This window comes from Epinephelus moara, chromosome 18, assembly GCF_006386435.1.
Source record: "Epinephelus moara isolate mb chromosome 18, YSFRI_EMoa_1.0, whole genome shotgun sequence".
In the NCBI taxonomy this organism is placed as follows: Eukaryota; Metazoa; Chordata; class Actinopteri; order Perciformes; family Serranidae; genus Epinephelus; species Epinephelus moara.
The window spans coordinates 22,331,576-22,354,888 of NC_065523.1; the positions used below are offsets into that span (position 1 = coordinate 22,331,576).

The 23,313-nt window shown below is 42.5% G+C and overlaps 4 protein-coding genes across 5 annotated transcripts; 2 read left to right on the forward strand and 2 right to left on the reverse strand.

The window, feature by feature from the left end:
* Positions 1–324: 324 nt before the first annotated feature.
* LOC126405774 (tripartite motif-containing protein 16-like) lies at positions 325–4,086 on the forward strand. The gene is made up of 6 exons (XM_050069696.1): positions 325–958; positions 1,124–1,219; positions 1,329–1,562; positions 1,824–1,995; positions 3,302–3,373; positions 3,467–4,086. Exons 1-6 carry the CDS (start codon positions 551–553, stop codon positions 4,000–4,002), a joined length of 1,518 nt encoding a protein of 505 aa, XP_049925653.1. The 5' UTR covers positions 325–550; the 3' UTR covers positions 4,003–4,086.
* Positions 4,087–4,259: 173 nt separating this feature from the next.
* Positions 4,260–6,464, reverse strand: amn (amnion associated transmembrane protein). Its single transcript, XM_050069697.1, has one exon. The coding sequence runs from the start codon at positions 5,831–5,833 to the stop codon at positions 4,403–4,405; it is 1,431 nt and encodes a 476-aa protein (XP_049925654.1). The 5' UTR covers positions 5,834–6,464; the 3' UTR covers positions 4,260–4,402.
* A 64-nt stretch (positions 6,465–6,528) lies between these two features.
* Positions 6,529–11,865, forward strand: otop2 (otopetrin 2). Of its 2 annotated transcripts, none has more exons than XM_050069695.1 (7): positions 6,529–6,621; positions 8,412–8,806; positions 8,886–9,022; positions 9,107–9,165; positions 9,239–9,363; positions 9,450–10,252; positions 10,357–11,865. In XM_050069695.1, the coding sequence occupies exons 2-7, from the start codon at positions 8,470–8,472 to the stop codon at positions 10,525–10,527; spliced, it is 1,632 nt and encodes a 543-aa protein (XP_049925652.1). In that variant the 5' UTR covers positions 6,529–6,621; positions 8,412–8,469; the 3' UTR covers positions 10,528–11,865. The 2 variants fall into 2 exon arrangements, with proteins under 2 accessions (XP_049925652.1, XP_049925651.1); XM_050069694.1 differs by lacking the exon at positions 6,529–6,621 and adding an exon at positions 6,797–7,437.
* Positions 11,866–12,276: 411 nt separating this feature from the next.
* hid1a (HID1 domain containing a) lies at positions 12,277–23,103 on the reverse strand. Its single transcript, XM_050070092.1, has 19 exons — positions 22,960–23,103; positions 22,148–22,297; positions 20,343–20,513; positions 19,760–19,876; positions 18,340–18,446; positions 18,066–18,182; positions 16,755–16,962; positions 16,612–16,668; positions 16,389–16,529; positions 16,210–16,300; positions 15,969–16,120; positions 15,792–15,870; positions 15,471–15,635; positions 15,102–15,329; positions 13,652–13,803; positions 13,487–13,573; positions 13,321–13,412; positions 13,080–13,238; positions 12,277–12,998 (listed from the first exon to the last, which is right to left on the reverse strand). The coding sequence occupies exons 1-19, from the start codon at positions 23,023–23,025 to the stop codon at positions 12,935–12,937; spliced, it is 2,403 nt and encodes an 800-aa protein (XP_049926049.1). The 5' UTR covers positions 23,026–23,103; the 3' UTR covers positions 12,277–12,934.
* Between the last annotated feature and the right edge of the window lie 210 nt (positions 23,104–23,313).

The following is a 23,313-nucleotide window of genomic DNA, read 5'->3' on the forward strand; positions in this document are numbered from 1 at the left end:
ACTGTTATCAGAAGGAAACACTCTAAGACTCTCCCACATGGGTCTTCTAGCAGCACTAAAGTATCCATATTCTAGTCTGATGATACTATACTGATGTTTTTAGTAATTAATCAGCCTTACTAGTGACAGAACTGAGACACGGCTATTTTCTTAGCAACATTACTGTTGATATAAACATTTAAACCTGACTTTGCCAGAGAATGTAACATCAGTAAACATGCAAGGTCATTACTGAAAAAGAGGATGTTCATTTCCCTCCCAGGCTTAGTCACAATACTCTCGTCATTTCCTCCTCTCATCTGAGGAATCTAAAGTGTTTTGAGCATAGTGTGCATGGCACAGAGTTAAACAAGGGAGGGGTGAAAAATGAGAATGCTACAGCTGGCTGAGTGCAAAATACCATGGGCGTGGTTTTTTAATTCTTTCCTTATGCACTCTGAGGGTCTCTGGATCACAGAAAAGGCAGAAAAAAGCAGCCGTAAGTGAAGCCTTGTGACCACCTAAAGCGCAGCCAAAACAGTTTAAGGTGACCAGAGAAACTCTTTTCAACATGGCAACTGTCAGCAATGGGGAGAATTTGATGGAGAGTCCAGATGACCCAGACATAAAGGAGGAACCGAGGGATCCTGCCATCGAGACGTCGGACACGCTGCTCCCACAAGATGTGTTATGTGACTCCTGCATGGACGGCCCCAGCAGGGCCCTAAAATCCTGCCTGACCTGTCTGGTGTCTTACTGTGAGGCCCATCTCAGGCCCCATCTGGAGAACGCTAAATTTCAAAACCACCGTCTGGTAGATCCCCTCCACGACATCGACTGTCGGACTTGTGAGGTTCATCAGCTTCCTCTCGAACGCTTCTGCCTGATGGACGGCTGCTGTGTGTGCTTGGACTGTGAGAAGCAGGAGCACGAAGGGCACACGACTGCATCTGTGGGGGAAGCACGCGCGCAGATTGAGGTCTTGATAACACAGCAGAACACACAGAACTTTTTTGATTTTGTTGTTACAGTTTCCTCATATCACGCAAAACAGAAATGTATTTATGTAGGACATGTCAGTTTTGGTGTTGGATCTTTGCAGCATGTGTTACAGTTGTGTTTGTGATGATTATTTGTGCTGTAGATTGAGCTGCAGAAGAAACAAGATGAGATCGGTCGGAGTGCCTCAGCAGCTGAGAAAGCAATTGGAAAGCTACAGAGCAACAATGGCTTAATTAAGGTATGTTACATGGGCAACAATTACACCATAACAGAACAGTGTACCTTAATTCAATGCACAATGTTCTGGTTTACATATGTTTTTGTTTCTTTCCTCTTTGCCTCTTCAGTCTTCAGTACAGGAGGTTTGTGTTATCATTGAAGAACAATTCGCCAAGCTGCAGACGACCGTCCAGGAGGCCAGAAAGGGGGCGTTGAAGGTGCTGGAGGGAGAACAGAGACAGGCCCTGAAACAGGCAGAGGGCATCCAGGCACATCTGGAGCAGAGGAGAACAGAGCTGATGAAAACTTCGGCTCAGGTTAACAAACTGTCCAGGAGCAAGTCTGATATCGACTTCCTGCAGGTACAAAATATATGTAATATTCAAGATAATAATAAATAAAGTCTCATGTCTCATATGATCTGGGATTAGCACAGGATGTTCTCTTAGACAAAGAGTTTATTTTGGATGCCAGTGTGTTGACAGTGTACACAGAGCAGACATTTCATCACTTCACTTATTTCACAGAGAAAGGTTCTGGATCAGAGAAAAAAGGAGTTGCATGTTATCTAACACCTTAATTCCACATAATAATACGTGTTACTTTTGTTTTGCTTGTTCCAGGAGTATTCAGAGTGGAAGACAGGAGTGGCAGACGTCTGTCCGCCTAGCCCGTACATCAACGGCATGGATCATCTAACCTCTTATGTCCAAGTAGTAACTGATGCTACACAGGAGCTGTGTGACCTGATCCTCTCCTCCTACAAGGAAAAAATGAACTTGATTTGTGAAAAAGGTACGTGTGTATCATACTGTATGCTTTAACTGTCATCCTCTGGCTCCTTGTGGAGAAAAGATGTGCTTTCTCCAGCATATGCATCTTGTTATGTGCTCTTTATTGCTATGCTAGCGGCATGGCTCTAGAGATGACAGTCATCTATCTAGTGGCAAGAAATTCACACAAAGGTTTGTGCAGACATTCATCGTTCCAGACAGTTTGTCCCACTGACATTAGTGCCCCCATGACATTTCATCCAGCGCCACCATGAGGTTTTCATTTGTGGTTTTGAGTGAAACTATAAAAATAATGAATGAATTGTTATGAAATTTCCTTTTTACTGCCAAGTACCTAAACGAAACTAAAAACATTCCCAGCCTCAGCTGTGTTGTGCTGCTACTTGGCAAATGTTCATGCTGACATGCTAAACTGAGACGGTCAACACAGAGAATGTCATACCTATTTAAAGGGACATTTCACGCAAATATCAAAAATACATATTTTTCTTCTTACCTGTAGTGCTGCGTATCTATCTATATTGTTTTGGTGTCAGTTGCCGAGTGTTGGAGATACCAGCCATGGAGATGTCTGCCTTCTCTACAATTTAATGGAACGAGATGGTACTCCGCATGCAGTGTTTAATACACAAAAAATTCAACAGCTATCCACAGACCTCGTTGTGATCAGTTTCATGTATGAACTATTTTATTTCCACTGAACTACACCCACTAACTGTGTCACGGCACAGAAGGAAGCAAGCAGCTACTGCTAGCTCAACTAGCACCACTGAGCTAGCTGACAGTACAGCTCAGCCAAGGAGGACGCCATTATTGTTCACAGTGATATGGTTGGTGGGTGCTATTTGGTAGAAAGAAAATAGTTCCTACATGAAACTGCTCACAACAAGGTCTGTGGATTATCTTGCGTAACTGGGTCAGACATTGCTGTTGACTTTTTTAAAGGTACTTTTTTAGCGCTTTGAGCACCACAAGCTGGTGCCATCTAGTTCTATTATATTCCAGAGAAGACAGACATCTCTACGGCTGCTATCTCCAACACTTAGCAGCTCATATCAAAATAATCTAGACTGATAAATAGCACTACAGGTAAGAGGAAAAACATGTATGTTTGATTTTGGGATGAACGTCCCTTTAATATCAGCACATTGGCACCACTGCACAGCCTCACAAAGCTGCTAGCATGGCTATAGGCTCTTGTTATTCATTTTTTAAACTCTTTATTTATCAGATATTCAGTACATTGTAGAAATGCCTTCATGTCTTACCAAAATACTGAGCAATCTCTCTGCAAAATGATAAACTAGGCAAATCCCAGATGCAAGAATCTCAGCATTCATCCCTGCCTGATCCTGAGACACGAGAGGACTTTGTGAGATGTAAATACACTTTTCAGTATATTATAATCTGTGTTTCCTGTTTGTCGCATCATCCCTTTTCATTTGACAAATGACATTTCCCCTTTATCGTAGATACAAGGAATTTGACCTTTGACCCGGACACCACTCATCATTTCCTACGTGTAACTGACGACAACAGAAAGCTGACCAACACCAGCCCCTGGCAACACAGCTACCCAGACCACCCCAGTCGCTTTGAATATTGGCGTCAGGCGATGACCTCAGACAGCCTTTACCAGGGGAGGCACTACATCGAAGCAGAGCTGAGTGGGGAGGGTGCGCACGTCGGAGTCACGTACAAGAGCATCGATCGTAAGGGAGAGCAAAACACCAGCTGCATCACTGGGAACGACTTTTCCTGGTGCATGGGAAGGAACAGCCGGGGTTTCTTTGCCTGGCACGCTGATGTGGAGACGCCCTTGGATGTCGCTGATATCACAAGAATTGGCTTATATGTGGACTTTCACAGAGGCTCTGTGTCTTTCTATGATGTAACTGGTCCTATGAAGCTGCTTCATAAGTACAAGGCTGATTTCATAGAGCCCTTATATGTGACAGCCTGGCTGTCAAAGAAAGACAATGTTGTTTCTCTGGTTAATGCAAAATGACACAACAAATGACCACCTGCCTTCAGTATTATGTTTATTGAGGTTATGTAATGAGGTATATATAAAGTCAAAGTACATATGCAGGATTTTTCTCACGTACATGTCACTGAAGGTTAAATTGACCACCATCTCGTGGTAACTGTGCAACATGAATGTAAGAAACATGCGCAGCAGTAGGAGTGTTAGGATTTTTACTGTAGTTTTATTGCAGCTTTATTGCTCTTGAGTGTGATATGAATGTGGAAAAAAGTACACAGTTTTATGCCCACAAATGTTTTATTTGTCTTACAGATCCATTATAAACCTATAAGAGGATTTATTGTCTACGAAGGGTCTGTAAAATCATCAAGTTAATAACTCTGATAATCATTAACATCCGTAAAGTTCACTTCAGTCAACTTCAGGCATTAAAATCTGTTTCGTTCTCATCATAAACTGGATTTACAAAGTGCACACCTGTCTGAGTCATGGAAATCGAACGATTTGTTTCAGTCCCATACACACCGGGAATATCAGGCAGCATGTTGGGCCTGTCAAAAATAGGATTATCAAAGCCGTGGTCAAGAGGCCCACCGAGTTCTCCAACATCGCTTCTTCGCCTGAGGCTGCTCAGAGATGGCAGCGATAATGGCAGCGATGATGGCATGCGAAGAACTCCCCTTTGAATCAGCACAACCATGATAGTGATGAGTGTAATCAGAATCAAAACTCCAAACACTATTCCAACCCACATCCCAACAATGCCTCCAGGGGGACCAGTGCTGCCCCCAGTGGAGGCTTGAAATTTAGCCTCAGTGATTCCCAGGTTGGAGCCATGAGAACTGACATCCTTCAGTATGTCCTTGGCCAGACCCTCCGACTGTATTCCCTTCTCTCCATCCACGATAACCACCTGGATCTCAGGTGAGGCACCAAAAGGGACGATCCCCATCAACCGCTGTGACTTGAAGACTTTAGACATGCCAAGCTGAAGGGATTTGTACTGTGGCAGGGTGAGGAAAAGGTGATGGATTCGTTGCCTGTAAGTCTCCAGGTTGAAACCGGCAGCATAGCGGATTGTGACAATGGCACCGCACATATCACAGCAGTGTCCCACAGGGAGGAGAGGCTTCTCACAGCTCAGAGAGGCACACGTTACAGTGCTACAGATCTGCTGATGGTTTGCAGAATTCCCACAGTCACAGCCAGTAGGATCCCCACACTCTGGGTTCCCAACAGTGACGGCAGAGGATCCGTGAAACTGCAGCTGACCAGAGCGTGAGCTGAGGTACTGAGAGAACTCAGAATTGCCCTCAAACTTCTTCCCCAGCACAGACACAGATTTGACAGGAATGCTAGACTGATGTGAGCTGGTGTCCACCCTGAAAGAGGAGTGCTCTTTAAAAACCACATCATCATACTGGCAAGGGACACTCTCCTCGTGGACTGAGAACAATACCTTTCCTCTCTGCAGGTCATCCAGAGTTGCAGCTGCCTGCCAGAGAGCTGGGTTAAACCACTGAAGAGACTCTGAATCTTTGAACTGGGTCACGACACCTGCTCCGCAGCCTGGATCTTGTCCACTCACAACATAAAATCCAGCTCCTGAATTGAGGATGAACTCTCCATCAACTGGCAGCCACATCTCCTGCACGGCATGCATGGTGTTCACAAACACTGACACTTTCCTCTGGGCCGGAAACTGAACTCTGTCATTGCCACAGGGAACAGCTCCTTTGTCCCAGTTGGTCTTATTCTCATAGTTGGTGTCAGGAATCCACTGTTTGTGCAGGGCATCCACTGCCCCAACAAGACAGAAGAAGAGAAGGAGCATGCCTGGTGCTTTGGGCATCCTGAATGTTTGTGATGGACTGACAGAACATTAGGTGACCTTTGTTTCCAACCTTGTGACTAACACATGAGTGCACACAGCTCACCAGTAAAGTTGATGAGCTCTGCACCACATCAGTCAGCTCAAGCAGGTGACCTGTAAAAGATTTACATTTTCTGCAACAACCAACCTGCTGTACCTGTTTTTTCTCTCCCTTTTTTTTTTTTTTTTTTACTTTGTCTGTCACCAGAATATCTTGAACCAGCATGTGTGGATTGTAAAACAATAGGCCCCAGGGCACAGATATGCAGAGGGCCCCGCCAGCTCTCTTTTTTTTTCTGTTTTGCACCTCTTTGTGAATCTCTTTGAAATCATTTTGTGTCTTCTGGTTGTTTTGCATCTGCCTGTGGTGATTTTGTGTCTCCTTGTGGTTGGTTTATGTTTCTTTGTACCCATTTTTCGGCTCATCGAGGTCATTTTTTGTCTATTCGTAGTCATTTTGTGTCTCTTTGATGTCGTTTCATGTCTCTTTCAAGTCATTTTGTGTCTTTTTTGGTTGTTGTGTGTTTCCTTGTTGTCATTTTGGGTCTCCTGGTGGTTGTTTTGTTACTTCGTGATCATTTTTTGTGTTTTTTAGGTAGTGTTTGCCCTATTTATAGTAAATTTGTGTCACTTGGCAGCTCCCTTGCATCTCTTTGTCGTCTTTTTGTGTGTCTTTTAGGTCACTTTGAGTCTCTTGCTGGTCAGCACATGTTAATTTGAGTGACATTTTTCAGGTGGCACACTTGGAGCCCATGGGCCTGTGCGTGGTAGGCCTATTCAGTAATTCATCCAAATATGCAAACTAATTAAATTACAGATATAAAAATGAATTTAACAACTTTAAAAATTCCTTTAAGACCTTTAGGACCAAGTTTATTAATTAAATTAGTGTTTATGAAATGTGTTGCCCCACCTATTGTTTTTGTAACAGCTTCATAGAATTAGGAAGCAAACTGCTTAGCTGTATTTCTAAGTTATGTCTTGGGTTTTTAAATGTGATGAGTCAGCAGCGTTGCACTCAGCAAATAAAACCCTAATCCTGCTTTCTGGCACAGGTACCAGGATTATGCATGACAAAATAAAAACATACACACGCCCTCACTGAACCTGGCTGTCCCCTGAGGCTGTCTCTCACCTGTGCCACAGTTGCATGTTATTAGAGATAAGCAGTGTGTTTATATGGAATAGCAATAAAATGCGTGGCATGACGGGAATTGACATGGACATGACGATAGGAGCGGCACTTGAAGGTGTTGGATGAGCCCTGTGGCCGCGGGGCAAGACGTGAGAGTAATTAATCAGATGAAACTAATTACACCTGTCTCTTTCTCCAATTACTGCACCTTGAGGTGCGCGAGCTGTATGTCCTGCAGAAAGAGGAACGCATGTCCACTTAATGATTTCAAACTCTCTGTATTTAAACTACCTATACAGTTCATCTTTAGACACGATAAAGACAGGTCCAACGCTCCTGAGACTTGCCTCTGATTTTTGTTTTGTGACGTACAATCTCCGTTTGGTCGCAACACCATGAAAACTATCGCTGAACAGCTGTTCCGGACCCGCATCAAACATTTCTCGAGGTAAATTTGTGGTGATGCATTTACAATGAGGAGGATTTTTGTTACACTTTTTTTAAATCAACTTTGCTCTTTGCTACCATTTAAGACTGCAGGGCTTTATTACTTAAACTACAGTGTTAAAGGGACAGTTCACCATAAAATCAAAAGTACATATTTTTACTCTTGCTTGTAGTGCTATTTATCAGTCTGAATTATTTTGGTGTGAGTTGCCCAGTGTTGGAGATATCGGCCATAGAGATGTCTGCCTTCTCTTGGTTATAATGGAACTAGATGGCACTTGGCTTGTGGTGCTCAAAGCATCCAAAAAAATACATATGAAAAACTCAACAGCAATGTCTCTTTACAGAAATCATGATCAATCATTGCTGTTGTGAGCAGTTTCATGTAGGAACTGTGTCTGCGCCATTTCAGTGCACCACTGATGCACCACTTAACAGGTAGTGGTAAAGGCAAGGAATGCTGATTAAATGGAGTGTAATCGGCCAGCCAGCAGCAGCAACAACTACTTAACTGTCAGCTGACAAAACAAACAACAATGTTGGTCTACAGGGCAGAAGTCATGGTAGCTTTCCTAGACAAATGATGCGCAGTGATATGGTTGGTGGGTGTAGTTTGGTAGAAAGAAAATAGTTCCTACATGAAACTGCCCACAACAAGGTCTGTCTACATTATCTTGAGTAACTGGGTCATGATTTCAATGGGAGTAGTAGGAAACATCTTGTGCCCTGAGATGAACTCGCATTTTCATGGATTCTGGAGTTTTTTTTAATGAGGGAGAGAGTGGATGCAATTTCAAGAAATTTTCAATAGATTGAATTGTGTGCATGTGTACTTATTATGCTGAAACAGACTGTAGACTGCTGCCTATGTATGGTAACACTCCAGTGAGTATTTTTGAGACCTTCTCTACGCCCACAATATCATGGGATTATTGCTATTACTCTGAGACGCACTTTGACTTGTATACTTTGTAGAAAAAGGCGAAATGATGTTGTGGAGGCCCATCCGTCCAACATTGAGACAGCAGCTGAGATGGACAACATCCAACATTTGACCAGCCCTTCCTCTGGTGTGGAGGTTGTTAGCGACAGCGTTCACCATGTGGAGACAATGATGGAGAGGGCCCACCATGGTGGTGGATGGCTCCTGTCTGGCATCATCTGCATCAACATCCTGATCCTGGGCTGCGCTCTAGTCAGCGGCAGCGCCTTCAACAGCGTGGCCATTACTGCTGTGCACAGGCAAATCTTCCTCATCATTCTCCTCCTCCTCACGATGCTGTGGATGCTGTTTTACACAGTCTTCACCTCCAAAAAGGATCAAGCAATCTCGTTCAAAGACAGCCACGCAGGGCCTGTGTGGCTCCAAGGTGAGTACCTCTGACTTGCTTGGTCTTTGTTTTCGATAAGTTATTTCAAGGGTTGATCACTTAAATGTTTGCATTTCAGCTGGACTTCTGCTGTTTGGGCTTCTCAGTCTCCTCATGGACGTCTTCAAGATAGCCACCTATGTGGGCTACCTTCACTGTGATTCTGCTGTTAAAGTCGCATTTCCCGTTGTCCAAGCTGTATTCCTGTTTGTCCAGGTTATTGCATTTCAAGAACAAGCACATGCAGCCTTACTTACACTTTCAATTATTGTGAAACTTATCAAAACCCGTTTGTTTTAGACATACTTCCTCTGGGTTCATGCAAAGGACTGTGTGCAGCTACACACAAATTTTACAAGGTAAGTTATTTTCTTTACTCACCAGAGAACCAACCTTCGATCTTGCATGACACTCACCTTTCCCTTCTTCCAGGTGTGGGCTTACTGTGACGCTTTCAACTAACCTTGTGGTGTGGATGGCTGCTGTGACCGAGGAATCGATTCACCAAACTGAGATTCCTGGTCTAAATGTCAGTGTCTCACACAAGATGTACAGAGGTATTAAAGCATACTTTATTTAACACTAGTCAGATCCATTCATGGTGTCATACGGAGGAACAATAACTGAAATCTTTCCATTTCAGACAGCTATGGTGGTAAAAAGTGTAAATGCAGTCACTCAGCGTGCGACACCTTCAAAGAGGCCTTCTACTACCTGTACCCCTTCAACATAGAGTACAGTCTCTTTGCTTCAGCTATGGCCTACGTCATGTGGAAAAATGTTGGTCGGCTGGTGGACGATCACAGTCACCACAGCATTAAGTTCCGTCCAAAGGATTTGTGTTTAGGACCCGTAATGGGAATGCTCCTGGTGGTGGCAGGCCTTGTAACATTCATATTGTATGAGGTGGATGTACTGCAAGAGGACGGGAAGAATAGAAACAGGGCCCTGCTGATTCATTTCATCATGAATATAGTGATAGTGAGCCTGATGTGTGTGTCCACTGTGATCGGTTGCATCATCTACCGGCTGGACCACAGGGAGCACACATTGAAGGAAAGCCCGTCTCACAGCCTGGATGTGGGGCTGCTGGTGGGAGCCTCCATGGGACAGTTTATCATCAGCTATTTTACCATCGTGGCCGTGGTGGCGACGGGAGCCAGAGGGTACCTGAACGCCCTGAACCTGTCCTGGGCCGTGCTGACGGTGCTCCAGCTCGGCCTGCAGAACTACTTCATCATCGAGGGCCTCCATCGGGAGCCCTTCCACGTGATGCAGGAAGCGGCTCTGCACACAAACGCTCACGCTCTCCAGGAACACTCAGACATGGACATTGTTGAGGAGAAAAGTAAATCCAGCTACGCCCTGACAAGCCTTGATAAGCCAAGTTGGAAGAGAAGAGTACTGAAGGAAGTCTGTGCCTTTCTTCTGTTTGCTAACGTTATTGTGAGTTGTATTTATGGTTCTATTCTTTTATTCTCCATTGTTAAATATAATTGCAACAAACTGATGTTTAATGTGACCTACTTGTTCTCTCTCTGTATTGACAGCTGTGGATCATGCCCGCCTTCGGTGCTCGTCCCCAGTTCGATCATCACATCGAGATAAGGTTCTACAATTTCGCAATGTGGGCGGCCATCGTGAATATTGGACTTCCTTTTGGAATCTTCTACCGCATGCACTCTGTTGCCAGCCTGTTTGAGGTGTACTTAATTTCTTAGACTTATTTTTGAGTATGGAGAGAAACTTTGTAATGGTCGATTTTATTTATTAATTCATACATGCTAGTCCTCTGGTCTAAGACAGTCCAAAAATATTAGTAAACATGAACAACTCTGTCCTTTTTTTTTTTTTTTTTTTTTTTTAAACTGGAGAGCTAAAACTCAAATGTGTGATGTCATAGGGTGTGAAGTCTGGAACTGCTCCATAGACGATAAAGGGAGAAAACTGCTTTAGGGGAGCTCCAGGGGAGTGTTGTGAGTAAATGGGTACATTTTCCGTTTCAGAAGTGAGAACACAACAGGATAATAAAGCTAATTTGAGTGTAAAGAAGACAATCAAATATTCTGTGGATCCACAAAATCAGTCTAGAGCAGCTCCAGATTTTACACCCTATGACATCACAAGTTTGAGACACTCTGGTTTCTGGCTTTGGGAGAGAGTAGCTCATGTTCACAAATACTGATTGAACTTTCATAGGCCATGAAATTAACTTTGGAATTCTTAATTTATGTGGTGTTCATCTTTTAAATGTTTAAATTGAACTTGATATAAATGATAAATTTTAACTTAAAAGAAAAAGGAAATGCTGTGTATTACTTTAAATTCCCACGTATTCATTTTTATCAAGTAAATTGTGTGTTTATTGAGGTGCTGAACACTGAAGGTAATCTCATATACTTGTGTGCTTATTTGGGATCATGAAATTTTATCGGTCATCAAACTAATTAGTCAATTAAGTAATGGAAAGTAATTTTCTTTAAATGGGGGGGCTGGAGCCAATTCCAATTGATGTTGGGCGAGATGCGGGGTACATGTTGGACAGGTCGCCAGACTATCACAGGGCTGACATATAGAGACAGGCAACCATTCATGGTCACATTCACACCTATGGGCAATTGAGAGCCCCTAATTGACCTAACCTGCATGTTGCTGGACTGTTTGAGGAAGCTGGAGAAAATGAAGAAAACCCACACTGACATGGGGAGAAACTCCAAACGGAAGGGCCCCAGCAGGCCGGGAGGTTCAAAGCCGAAACCTAATGGTGCAAACCAATGCACCCTCTTGCAACCCCTCTGGAATCCCATATTGATGATCAACCATTACAAAAATAATAGTATTTTTTTTTTTTTTTTTTTTTTAAAAAAAAGCACATAAGCAAATTGGATGCTCACAAAAATAAAATAAAAAAAGGTATTTGTATACCACTGCAATAAAGGTTTTATGTTTTTAATTGTGTCACTATAACTGTGCTCCTTGCCTGCTGCACGGGGACATAGTGCCATCTAGTGGTCATAGTGTAAGGGGCAGCTTTCTCTTTAAATGACATGATACATAGAGGAGTGGGCAAAGTAAAATACCTCCCAATAACACACGCAGTGGATACTGATAATACATGTTGATTGATCTTGACTTATAGTTACATCCAGGATCCACACAGGTATTACAGTTTGGTATATCTAATTCATTTTTTTTTTTTTAATTTAATTTTTGTTTCAATTAAATTTAGTTTCAGTTAGTTTTTTTTTTAATAAATTATAATATGGGACTTATTTGTCTAGGACTATGTTTTTTTTCTAATGTCTAGTTTTTATTTAAGTTAACTAAAATGTTTTTTACACCTAATTTTATTTTTTATTTTAGTTAACTATAACTTTATCTACATGCTGCACAAAGACTAACTCATGACACTTTGCACATATGTTGCTTGAAAGAGTTTTAGAGTTCAGTAATGCAACCAACACAGAATTCACAGATGCATATCAATATATATTTTCAGGATAATTTACGTAAAATACAATTTTCAAACATCAAGCATTGTAAGCATAGCCAGCCAGATCCAAACTTTAACCTGGTCATAAACATAAAAACATACAATCTGTAGTATTGTCTCCAAAATCCTGTAAAGTTACACTGTCACGTAAACTACAACCATAATAACAGACAACTCATAAAGAGTGCACGTGAAAGCATTGGCAAGTACGACAAATAATGTGAAACACCAATATTGTGCCGTCCAGGATAATGTTACAAGCCTCTGTTGGAGAGCATCACATCTTCTATAACAAGTCTGGCTGCCAAGTCTAACAGTATTTCCTCGCTTCACTTCGATGCCGTCAAGGAAAGAGCCTCGGCCTTCAGGAAACATTTCACACATTCTCTGGTCTTGAGGTCTCAAGAAATGTACAAACACGAGTGTTTATGGACAATGTTGATAATTCTATCATCTCCCATCTTAATCCGAGAGGTATCTCTACCTCACCTGTCTGAATGACTCTCCTACCCAAGTCGGTGGTGTACGCATTGTGATGGTTACAGAGGCAAGTTAAACACAGTGAGGTTTACCGGGAAACCAGCAGATACTGAAGGGAGGAGGAACGCCGGAACTGAACAGTCCCATTTTCCTGCCTACATCCTCTGAATCTCAAAAAGGCGAACATCAGTGTCATACCAGATAGGAGGGTCCACGTTGCTGTAAAAACAGAGTAAGATGTTAGTAAGTGCGGACAGACGACTGTTTGCATAATCCTCAGCTCTCTCGTGGCTGACTCACCGCAAATACACGACACCCCACATGTAGGTGCGAAACCACATGGCCGTGCCTGCGTTGGCCTGATACTTTCGGATGAGGATGGGGTGAGGAACTGGCAGCAGGCCCACTAATGTGCCGTGCTGGAGAAACTTCAAGATCTCTGATTCATCTGTCAAACCCCTGCAGTGAAACATTTGGTGATATATCAGAGGAATCACAGCCAATATATGACTTTATATGCTGAGCAAAAAGGAATACATACTTGTCGATGCAGATCTTCTCCACCTGAGGGACTAGCACTTGTAGAAGTCGCATGATAGTCTGAAGGGGTAGTTTACACTTCCAGGAGAGGACCTGGGACAGAAAATCCACATCAGTTACACATTCTGCCAACATAAGAGAGGCTTAGGGTAAAAGACGCTACTGACCCATTCTGGTGTGGGTGCCCAAAACGATGTTGAAGACGCACTTGACAAACGTCTTCTTTCCATCTCTGCTTCAGTGTAAAAAACATCCTGATAATGTGAAGAAATAAAGTTACTAACATGCATATGGTTTTATACAAATACACACACTCAACCACACACACTTACTTCATTGTCTCGGCCTGAGTTTGACTCTGTGTCGCTGGTCCCGGCGACTGCGCTTTGGTCTGAGTGGACTGCTTGTGAAGGGTCTGTCTTTGGAACTGACACCATAGTGCCATCCTCTGACACCTGGGACTTCTCAGTCAGTTTATCGATACCTGCAGGACACCATGAATCACAGGAAACCAGTCACTTGAAGGATAGGTCTGCTGATGGTCTGTTTTTCGTAATGTCAACAAATCCCATGAACAGACCAGAAACAAGAATAGAATTATCCTAGTTACAAGTATTGTCAACTGATACGGCTTATTCCTCTGTACCATAGAGCTCAATTTTTGTCCATAAAAATAATGATAATTTGATGCCTTTTGGATTTTGGATATACTAATATTGCGAGTGTTGCCTTTTTTTCTGGTTTAAAAGACTGCATTACAGTGATGTGTTTTAATTTTTCTGAACTCCCCAGACTGTTCTAGCTGTTCTCATTATTTGCCTTTATCCATTTAGTCATTATACCACCATTACTGATGAATATTTATAAAAAAATGCACCAGTAATCATGCCTAAAATATTGCAGTAACATTCATATCAAGGTATTTGGTGAAAAAAATCCTGATATTTGATTCGCTCCATATCACCCTGCCCTATTCTGTCTGCTCTGTCTTTATTTGTAAGAATTTTTTCGGCATTTTAGCTCTGACACTTTTACAGTGAAAAGGAAGACAGGAAACAGGGGAAGAGAGGGGCGTATGACATGCAACGTAGGTCCCCGGCTGGGTTTGAACTGGTGATGTTTCAGTTATGTGGCATGCGCTGTAGCCAATCAGTGCTCCAATTCTAAATATACTTTCTTGCTGCTCTACATAGCCACTGATGCAACAAATACACAACTGAAAATAGTCCCTCAGAAATACAATTTTTTTCTTTTCTTTAATTTAATTTAATTTAATTTAATTTAATTTAATTTAATTGTTGGTTATTTTATTTTATTTTATTTTATTCTATTTTATTTATTTATTTATCTATGTGTTCGGTAGAAAACAATAGGTTTGGGGTCAACAAATAAATGTCAAAAAGTTGATGGACTAATGCACTGCTGTTTTTGGTTTGAAATATAAAATAACCAGCTTTTGCCTTTGAAATTATTTTTTCACAAACTTGCATTTTTTGAGAAAGTAACCCACTGGTTCACTTTACCTTTATTAACCCATGGTATATTCCAAAAAATATTAATAAAACAAATATGATCATTCTGAATTATTAAACACTCATTTCTCTTAGTTGTAGTTCTCGTCAGGTGCTTAATGTATTCTATGCTAACATGTAAGTTTGTGCACGTGACAGACATCCACTGCACAGCCAACAGATGGTGGTAATTTTATAAATAGTACAGTAACCAGTTGACCAATGAGCCAGTTCAACAATCAGTAACAACTAAGCAGCACAGAGTCAGTACCTGGAATAGCGACCAGACTGGCCTTCAGTGTACCAGGCTCTGCCGGCACAGCAGGATGAGAGCCCTCCATGGATACAGTCTCCTGCGAGCTTGTGCGGGAAATAACATCTGGAGACTTCCTCTTCCTCTGCAAAGCCTTCTGGATGGAAGCGGGATCAGAGGGCAGGTTGGCCAACTGGTGGAAAACGTTGCGTTTGCGGATGATGGCGTACACCAAGTTGCAGTTTCCTGGAGGTGAGAGAAAGCAGGACAGATGCATTTTATGAACAGATGTGTTCCTTAAAATATCTTGACACAAAAATTTTAAAAAGGGAAGCTGTTGACATACATACAAACCTAGACGTCTGTTACATGTCAGCTTTCTCTTACCGTCAAACTGATACTGGATAATATTGTTGAAAGCCTCGAGAAGGAAGAACACAAGGTGATGGTTCTGGGCTGCAGAGAACAGGAACCAGCTGGTGGAGAAGGCCTCCAGCAGGTGGAGCAGTTTATTGGCTGCCACCATGGACAGGCTCTTCAGATAGGGAGACACTGCAGAAAAAAGCAAAGTTAGGAAGATGATTATGCAACGGTAACAGACATTTTTATTTGATTAAGTGGCATCTATTTCTAATGAGATGCTAAAACTTTAAATAAGTTGATGTTGCAAATAAAGTGTGTCGGACAGATGGCGCCAAAGCAATTCACCATTTACAACAATAGTGAGTAGGCAGTCGAACAGAGGCTGGAGACGCTGGTGGCCTGTGGTGATAATCTTGTGAAACACCTACAAAACAAACACAGTGACAGCTGTGAGCATTAACGGTGTCTCAATTTGGCGGCAATAAAGAACATTTCCGATGATGCAGCACAGTAAACACTCACCACTATGAGCAGGTCAGCATGAGTCCCTGTAAACACTGGGATGTCCATAGGCACATGGACGGTGTAGGGCTTATTCAAGCGCACGCCAAAGTTCCTCTCACCGCTCAGCAGTAGCAAAATGAACACACCGATGTGCATGAGTCCAACACGGGCTGCAGCCACAAAACACATCAGAGGTTAATAAACATAAATACCTGTAGAGTCTTGTTAGGTGCAAGGACAACACCGGGATGAGACTCACACTGATCAGCCCGTGCATCATTCAGATAGAAGAGTATAGGAACCAGAATATCCAGCACGTCACTACTCTTCAGGACAAAAAACAGGAACTTCTGTCAAGGGAACACAAAGGAGATTTTGTTGAATAAAAGCACAGACTCTTAATGAAAGACAGTCTTCCTTCTAGTCCTTTGTTCTGACCTTGTTGAAGTCACAAAGCTTCCAGAAAAGCACCAACAGTTCCTGGTGGAACTGGATCTTCTTGGTTGAGTTAGGCAGGTACGTCTGTGTCAAAGGGTTGGTCAGCAGACGAGCGAGGCCCTTCAGCACAAAGTCAAAATCCTGCCGATGGAGAGACAGAAAGTGTGCTTTGGACAACTCCACAGGGAAGATCTGCACGTGTCTTATAGAAATGATAGCATACCTCCTCTCTGTGAATCCTCGACAAATAATTCACAAACAGATTTTCAGGGCCTGTAGACTGCACAAAGATGAAGAGATTTATTAGAGTGACAGCAAACAAATGCCACACTGGACTGATTATCTTGATTTGTCTTGGTGTCGCACCTCTTGCTCCTCCATGCTGGATGGAGAGGGGGGCCGGTGGGGAACCCCTCCATCGTGCTCCAACGTCACAATGAGGATCTGTACAGCCTGCTCCACCAGCTGCTCCCGGTAGTCGGAGAAGAGAAGGTGGTTGTACGGGATGCCGTAGCCCACTGGATCATAGGCACACACCACATTCAGCAGGGAGGTGAACAGAGGCAGAGCATGTCTAGGGAAAAAGACATAAAGACCATGTTAGAGAATCATGTGCAAGAATTTACCAGTGCATTTTTTTTTTTGATGAAAACTATAATATGAATGATCCTATTTTAGTCAATACAGAAAGAATGCAGTTAGGTGCAGCAAATAAATTAAAATGCATTTGCATAATATCTACATTTATATAAAATAATATGGAAGAACAAAGACTCTCACTTAGGAAATACATCCACCCCATGGTCCACTTTTAAAGGAGCTCTATGATATCCAGAGCATATCTATGATTCAGAGGTTGTCTGCACATGGCTCTCAACATGGAGGTAGCTGAGCCAGCGACCAGCAGCTAACAGTGCTAACAACGCAAACAGCTCTAAACAACGGCAACAGTGCTGACAGGGCTAACAGTGTTAACAGCGGGAAACCAGAGGGTGGGTGCTATGCTTCCAGGATGAGCCGTCCTGATATCAGAAATAACCGCTGTATAAGCGCAGTGCAGAGTGCTGGCCATAAGCTAGCAGGGATACACACATCTACTTACATGCTTGCGGGATACACACGTGGACTTACATGCACACATGGCCGGATCATCTTCCACGATAACGGACAGAGAAGTAATTCAGAAAGCACAGAGAGAGTGTGACTTTGTTCTCTGCTCAGGACGCCATTACACCACCATATCTTTACATAGCAAATAGTTATTTCCTGCTATATTAATGCTCTGTACTCACATAGAGCTCCTTTAAGCTTTTGTTTCGGATGTTTAATCCACATCTCACTGACAACTGAGCCCCAAGCAATCTCTGTGGTAACCAAGCAAACTAAACTTGTGATGAAGACCATTAAATGTGGTTGAAACCCCTGAATAAATCCCAGTAAGTGGACCATGAACCATATTTTTTGTTGTTTTTTGTTTTATTTGGGTCAAACAACAGCTCTTGCATTCTCTGCCATGGCCAAATTCTGTTTCTATTTATTCACATTAATGTAGACTCTCCTAACCAAACTTACTTCTTGTGGCATTTAAAAAAATCACTTGACAGTTGCATGGACTCACATCATCACATAATGTTTGTCCATATATATGTAGATGTGCCAACATGATCTGCCCATTACCTATTTTCTGTGGAGCAGAAGAACGTCACCCAGGGGTTGAGCACATTGTTGTCCGATGAAGGAGGCAGGTACATGGCCTCGGAGAAGCAGGTTAGTAACAATCTCAGCAGCTCTGTCCTGAAGAGAATCCGGGGGGAAAAAAAAACAAACAGCAAAGAGGTGCACAGAAAAAAAGTCAGCCATGTAAAAACGAGAGAGTAAAGCCTGTGTTTTTTTTTTGTTTTTTTTACTGCAGATGCTGCCAAGCACAGCTGCAAGCAGCCGGCTGACTCACCTATTTAGATCATGGATGTAGTTGAGAGGGGGGGACTGTGCAAAGCCCACGCCTGCCTCCCAGATGTATTCACAGCTGTCTATAGACTGCATGTTCTCCACCGAGTCCTGGCGATCACAGAAAAATATTTATAAATCAAATTATTTTATTCAAAGTGCAGGATTAACATTTCTCCAAAGACTTGTTCAATTACATCGCAAATGATTGTCTGTAATGTTGCATTCTAAAATGACACCAGGGTGTTTTCTGATCCCTCTCGCTAGGATTTAGTTACATTTTGGCAACTAACACTACTTTGGGATAGTAAAACCATGTAGCACAGCACAGAAAGTATTGTTAGGGTACGGTTAAGGTTAGGGAACTAAAATAACCAGGTTATGGAAAGATGCTGTCTTGGTTAAATGGAAACTTTCATTCATCATTCTGTGTCTCCCTGTGGTCTGTTTGTATGTCTTTGGGGTCATTTTGTCTCATTTTTTGTCATTTTGTATCACTTTGTGGTCATTTTGTGTCTCTCAGTAGTAATTTTATGTCTCTTTGTGGTCCATTTGTGTCTCTTTGTGGTCATTTTGTGTCTCTGTGTGGTCATTTAGTGTCTCTTTGTAGTCTATTTGTGTCTCTTTGTGGTCATTTTGTGTCTCTTTGTGGTCCATTTGTGTCTCTTTGTGGTCATTTTGTGTCTCTCCATAGTCATTTTGAGTCTCTCCATAGTCATTTTGAGTCTCTTTTTAGCCATTTTGTGCCTCGTAGTGGTCATTTTGAGTCTCTTTGTAGTTGTTTTGTGTTTCTTTGTAATCATCTTGAGTCTCTTTGTGGTCAGCACTTGTTGATTTGAGTGACATTTTGCAGGTAAAAACCAGTTGAGCCCCTGACACTTGGAGCCTCGGGGGGCCTGTACCTGATAGGCCTGTTCAGTAATCCATTCATGGGCTCCATCACTACAGTTTGCATAGTCTTACTTTTCTATTTACTTATGCACCTCTTCCTGCTTTAACACTATCAGTAAACGACCACGACAACTTCCTTTAGGAACTTTCTCTGAATGCATTCTCCACGATGCAGTTTAGGGAGGAAATGTACCAGAACTGATGGTGAAATAATGAGCATAGTATGCTACATGGAAGTTATAACCCCTAAAGAATTCACTGAAAACAAGGCTGCAGACTGACGTGCAACATTCCTCTCTTGCTCATTAGAGATGAGGAATTCTTCCTGGTGAGACTGACAGTGTTCTGTCAGTCATGATGTCTTACTACGTTAGTCTTCACAGGAACTAGAGAGACAGGTTAGTTGGGCAACGTTAGACCAGGAAGAAGGAAACAGTGCTCAGAAAAGTATCGTTAACAATCATAAAAGATCATGTTAAGTAATGTGTCAGTGCTGAATAATTTTGATGGATGGTGAAGAGATGAGTACTCACTGGGCCTCTCCTGTGGCTGTGCACAGTGAAGTCAGGGCAGAAGAGCAGGTCGGCGATAGCCAGGAGCAGCGACTCAGCCAGTGGTCGAGCTCCGTCATCATCATCCAGCTCATCTGTCTGGAAAGGATGCACATATATGCATGTATGAGACTAGAACTAGGTGATGAATATCATTCTCAAGCATTGATTAAAAGATATTGTGTAAATAGTCAAATGGAAGAGGAGCATGGCTTGGCAGAAATGGCTCAGTGATATTTCCTGCTCCACACATCCTTACAACTGGAATGAGGAAACCGATTTAGCTCATCAGCTGAGTGAAGGACACGCACTCATGGAAAGAACAGGCTGATAACCTCATTGTATCACTGGAGTGAATAAGCATCTGAGAGGCCTGACACGAACATTGTATTCTTTTGTAACTGATCGATCATATTTTTAGCAACAAACACCATCTTCTGTTCAAAGTACGACTGTGCAAATGACAGCAGCACATTTTGTTTAAAAGAAAAGTGTTGTAAGAGTGATTAAAGGGTTTGTCTTGATGCTTTTTGCAAGTGCTTTTTCCTTTCCTGTGCCCACTCACCCCCGCCCGCCCAGCGCCGGGCACCGTCGACCAGAAAAATCCTCTCCAGTCCTGGTCCTCGAAGATGTAGGGAAGGATGCGGCTCAGGATGCGAGTGCAGTTCAGGATCACCTGCTTCTCCCTCTCTGTGGGGCAACCAGACTCTGCACCCTGCACCAGCTTCTCCACAGCCTGAGGAGACAAGGAACATTATTGGGTGGTGCGTGAGAGTGAGGATGGAGGCATCTGCTGAGCCAGACACACTGTACTTCACACAGAAGAAGCTTGATACAGTCTTTTAATTTTAACTATGAAAATCCAATTTACAACGACAACACTGGTGCCTCTTTAAACGATGTGTCTTTTAGGGCTTCCATTTTAGGTATTGAAGTTTCAGTGAACAATATCTGCGATAAATCAAAGCTTTGCCAGGGGGTTAACTTAAGTCGGACTTTTTTGGATCACTGGTTTTCAGTCAGGGCAGCTAAAATAACATGACAGTTAGCTTTGTTAGCATGCAGGTAGCACATTAGCCATAATAGCTATGACCAATTTGTAAGACTGTTAAGCTGTTTGAAGTAGACTTGTGATATGCCAGTTTCCTTTTGCATATCTGGCACTCAACTTTGGGGGGATCATCTTTTGTAGCTATTCCAGATGCCGGACTTTTGCGACATCTTGCTAGCATGTCAGTAAGCCTGTCACATGTGGTCAAACTGTCCCAGTTTCAGTATTGCAGGACTGCTGGTGACTGGCGTTAGATGAGAGTTTGTCTGAAAATACCTAATAATAATTAATGTTGATGCAGAATGAATAATGTTGGATAACTATTTCTTCATTTTGGGGCACTTGGGGATATTTGGGTTATGCATATACGTAAAAAAAAGAGCATTCAAGTAATGATGTGGACACTGATCACCACGGCAACGAACAAAGCTTCGAAGCATTCGAGTCAGCCCACGTGTCTTTGTGTATGAGCTGTGCTCCAAATTACTTCTTTGAGTACAAACCCATTTTCTAAACTACACAATTTTCTTACTGCTAGTTCTAAGTTGGTTAATGAGGCGTTACCCAGTCAACATGCACTGAACCATAACAAACATCTCAGCTTATTAGACTTGTTTCATTAAAAAATGATGCTTAATTTCAAAGTGTTGAATGATTCCATGAGGCTGAAAAAGCCTTTACAGTGAGCATGCTCTTACAATATAATATTTCTCCGTTACCGTCAACAGGACACTAATGATTTTGTTTTGGAGAACAAAAGTACATGCGTCTTATCAACACATAAATTGCTCATTGAGTCTGTGTATACTTGATATAATTTACACTAGGAAATGCACTTGTTATCTAAAGTTTGTTACATTTGACAATAAAGATAATTTTCCAATTAGACGAGAACATATGTTGTTGTTTTGGGCCTTTAACAGATAAGATTAATGTTTGAAAATGACTCACTATCTACATCTAATCAACAGCATGTTGCAGCCTGTGTCTAAAATAGGTAACAAGCCCCTTTGAATCAGCTCAGCTTCAAGGGTTCTCATCTCCTCCTCTTTATTTAATTAGGCCTCTAAGTATGCCGTATGTCTGTTTTGTTTCTGATAGGCGGCTTCAAACGGAAGCTGGTACCAAGAGACGGGAAGCGAAGGGAAAGGAAGGGCAGTTGACTCACTTATTTCCACATCTGAGAGCATGAGGCAGTGCCTTGCTGACGGGCTCTGACAAACATTGTTCCATGATGTAGTGCCCCCACCCCTGTGGAATCTCATGTCATACACAAGTTTGTAGTATACAGATGTGTTAACACTTCATGCAGTGTGTACCTTATAGCAGAGGGTTGCTAAATTGGAGGGGGACTCCTCTCGAACAGCTCTTATCTCTGCAGCTGGCACCAGTGCAAAAACATCCTGGACCGTGGTGGTGGTGTCTGCCCAGAACTGGTCCCAGAAGGCATCGTCTGTGGCTTCCACTGGCTGTGGAAAAATATGTTTACTGTTCAGTTCACATGTATTTGATTCAAATAGGGCATTTTATGTCAGTGACATTTGAAATAAAATGGCCTGACTGATCTTGCAGTGCATTTAAATGTCAGGTTTTCATCATAATGCATATATGGTTATTTGTTTTTCATTGTAAAGCATATCCATGGCCTACATAATAGCAATGCAAACACAACCTCTCCTCCAGCAGCAGTGAGGAAACATTATCTGGCACACACTCTGAGCACAGTCCACCTGCCGCATCTGCAAACGTGGTCATTGCCAGACCTACGTCATCAGATTTGATTTCGCTACGCCATCATTTATTTTAACATCAAAACTGAACATGCACAGGCTAAATAAAGGTCTGTGGCCATCTGCACCGCAAAATCCACCATCATATACCCCATGATAAATACGACATATGTGGAATACAGTGCATGCAGTCTTTCTACATCCACATTATAAACATTTCGATTATGGAAAGTAAATGAATATGAGCTGAAAAGCGCGCATGCAACATTAGGATATGTTTGTTTTCTGCTCCCACATCAGAACGCGTTATCTCATCTCCTCGGTGATGCTCTCCGGCGCGCTCATCGGCACACTACCTCTCTATGTAATCCTTTATTCTGCTGTACTGGAAGCTCATATACCTGTGTTTTGGTTGTCAGCTGAATCACTGCTTTCCTGAAGTTTAATTTTGAGTCGGTGCTGCCCATTGCGATTATTTCCCTTTATTCTAGCAGGACCGCTGCTGCCGACGATCCCTGTTAATCTCACCTCCGTCCTTCGCTTGAGTCATTGGCGGAGGCGTTTTTTTTTTACTCTATTGGCTGGCTGGACCTGCTGCACTGTAGGGTGTAACTTCCGGGTTGTGAAGATGTCAACAATTCGGTCGGATTGGAGGCTTTGTTTCCAGCATTTTTACTGCTATAATAAAAACTGTCATTTTCTTAATGCCCTAAGCCTGGAAATCATTTCATAAATACTCTAGTGTAAAATAGCCA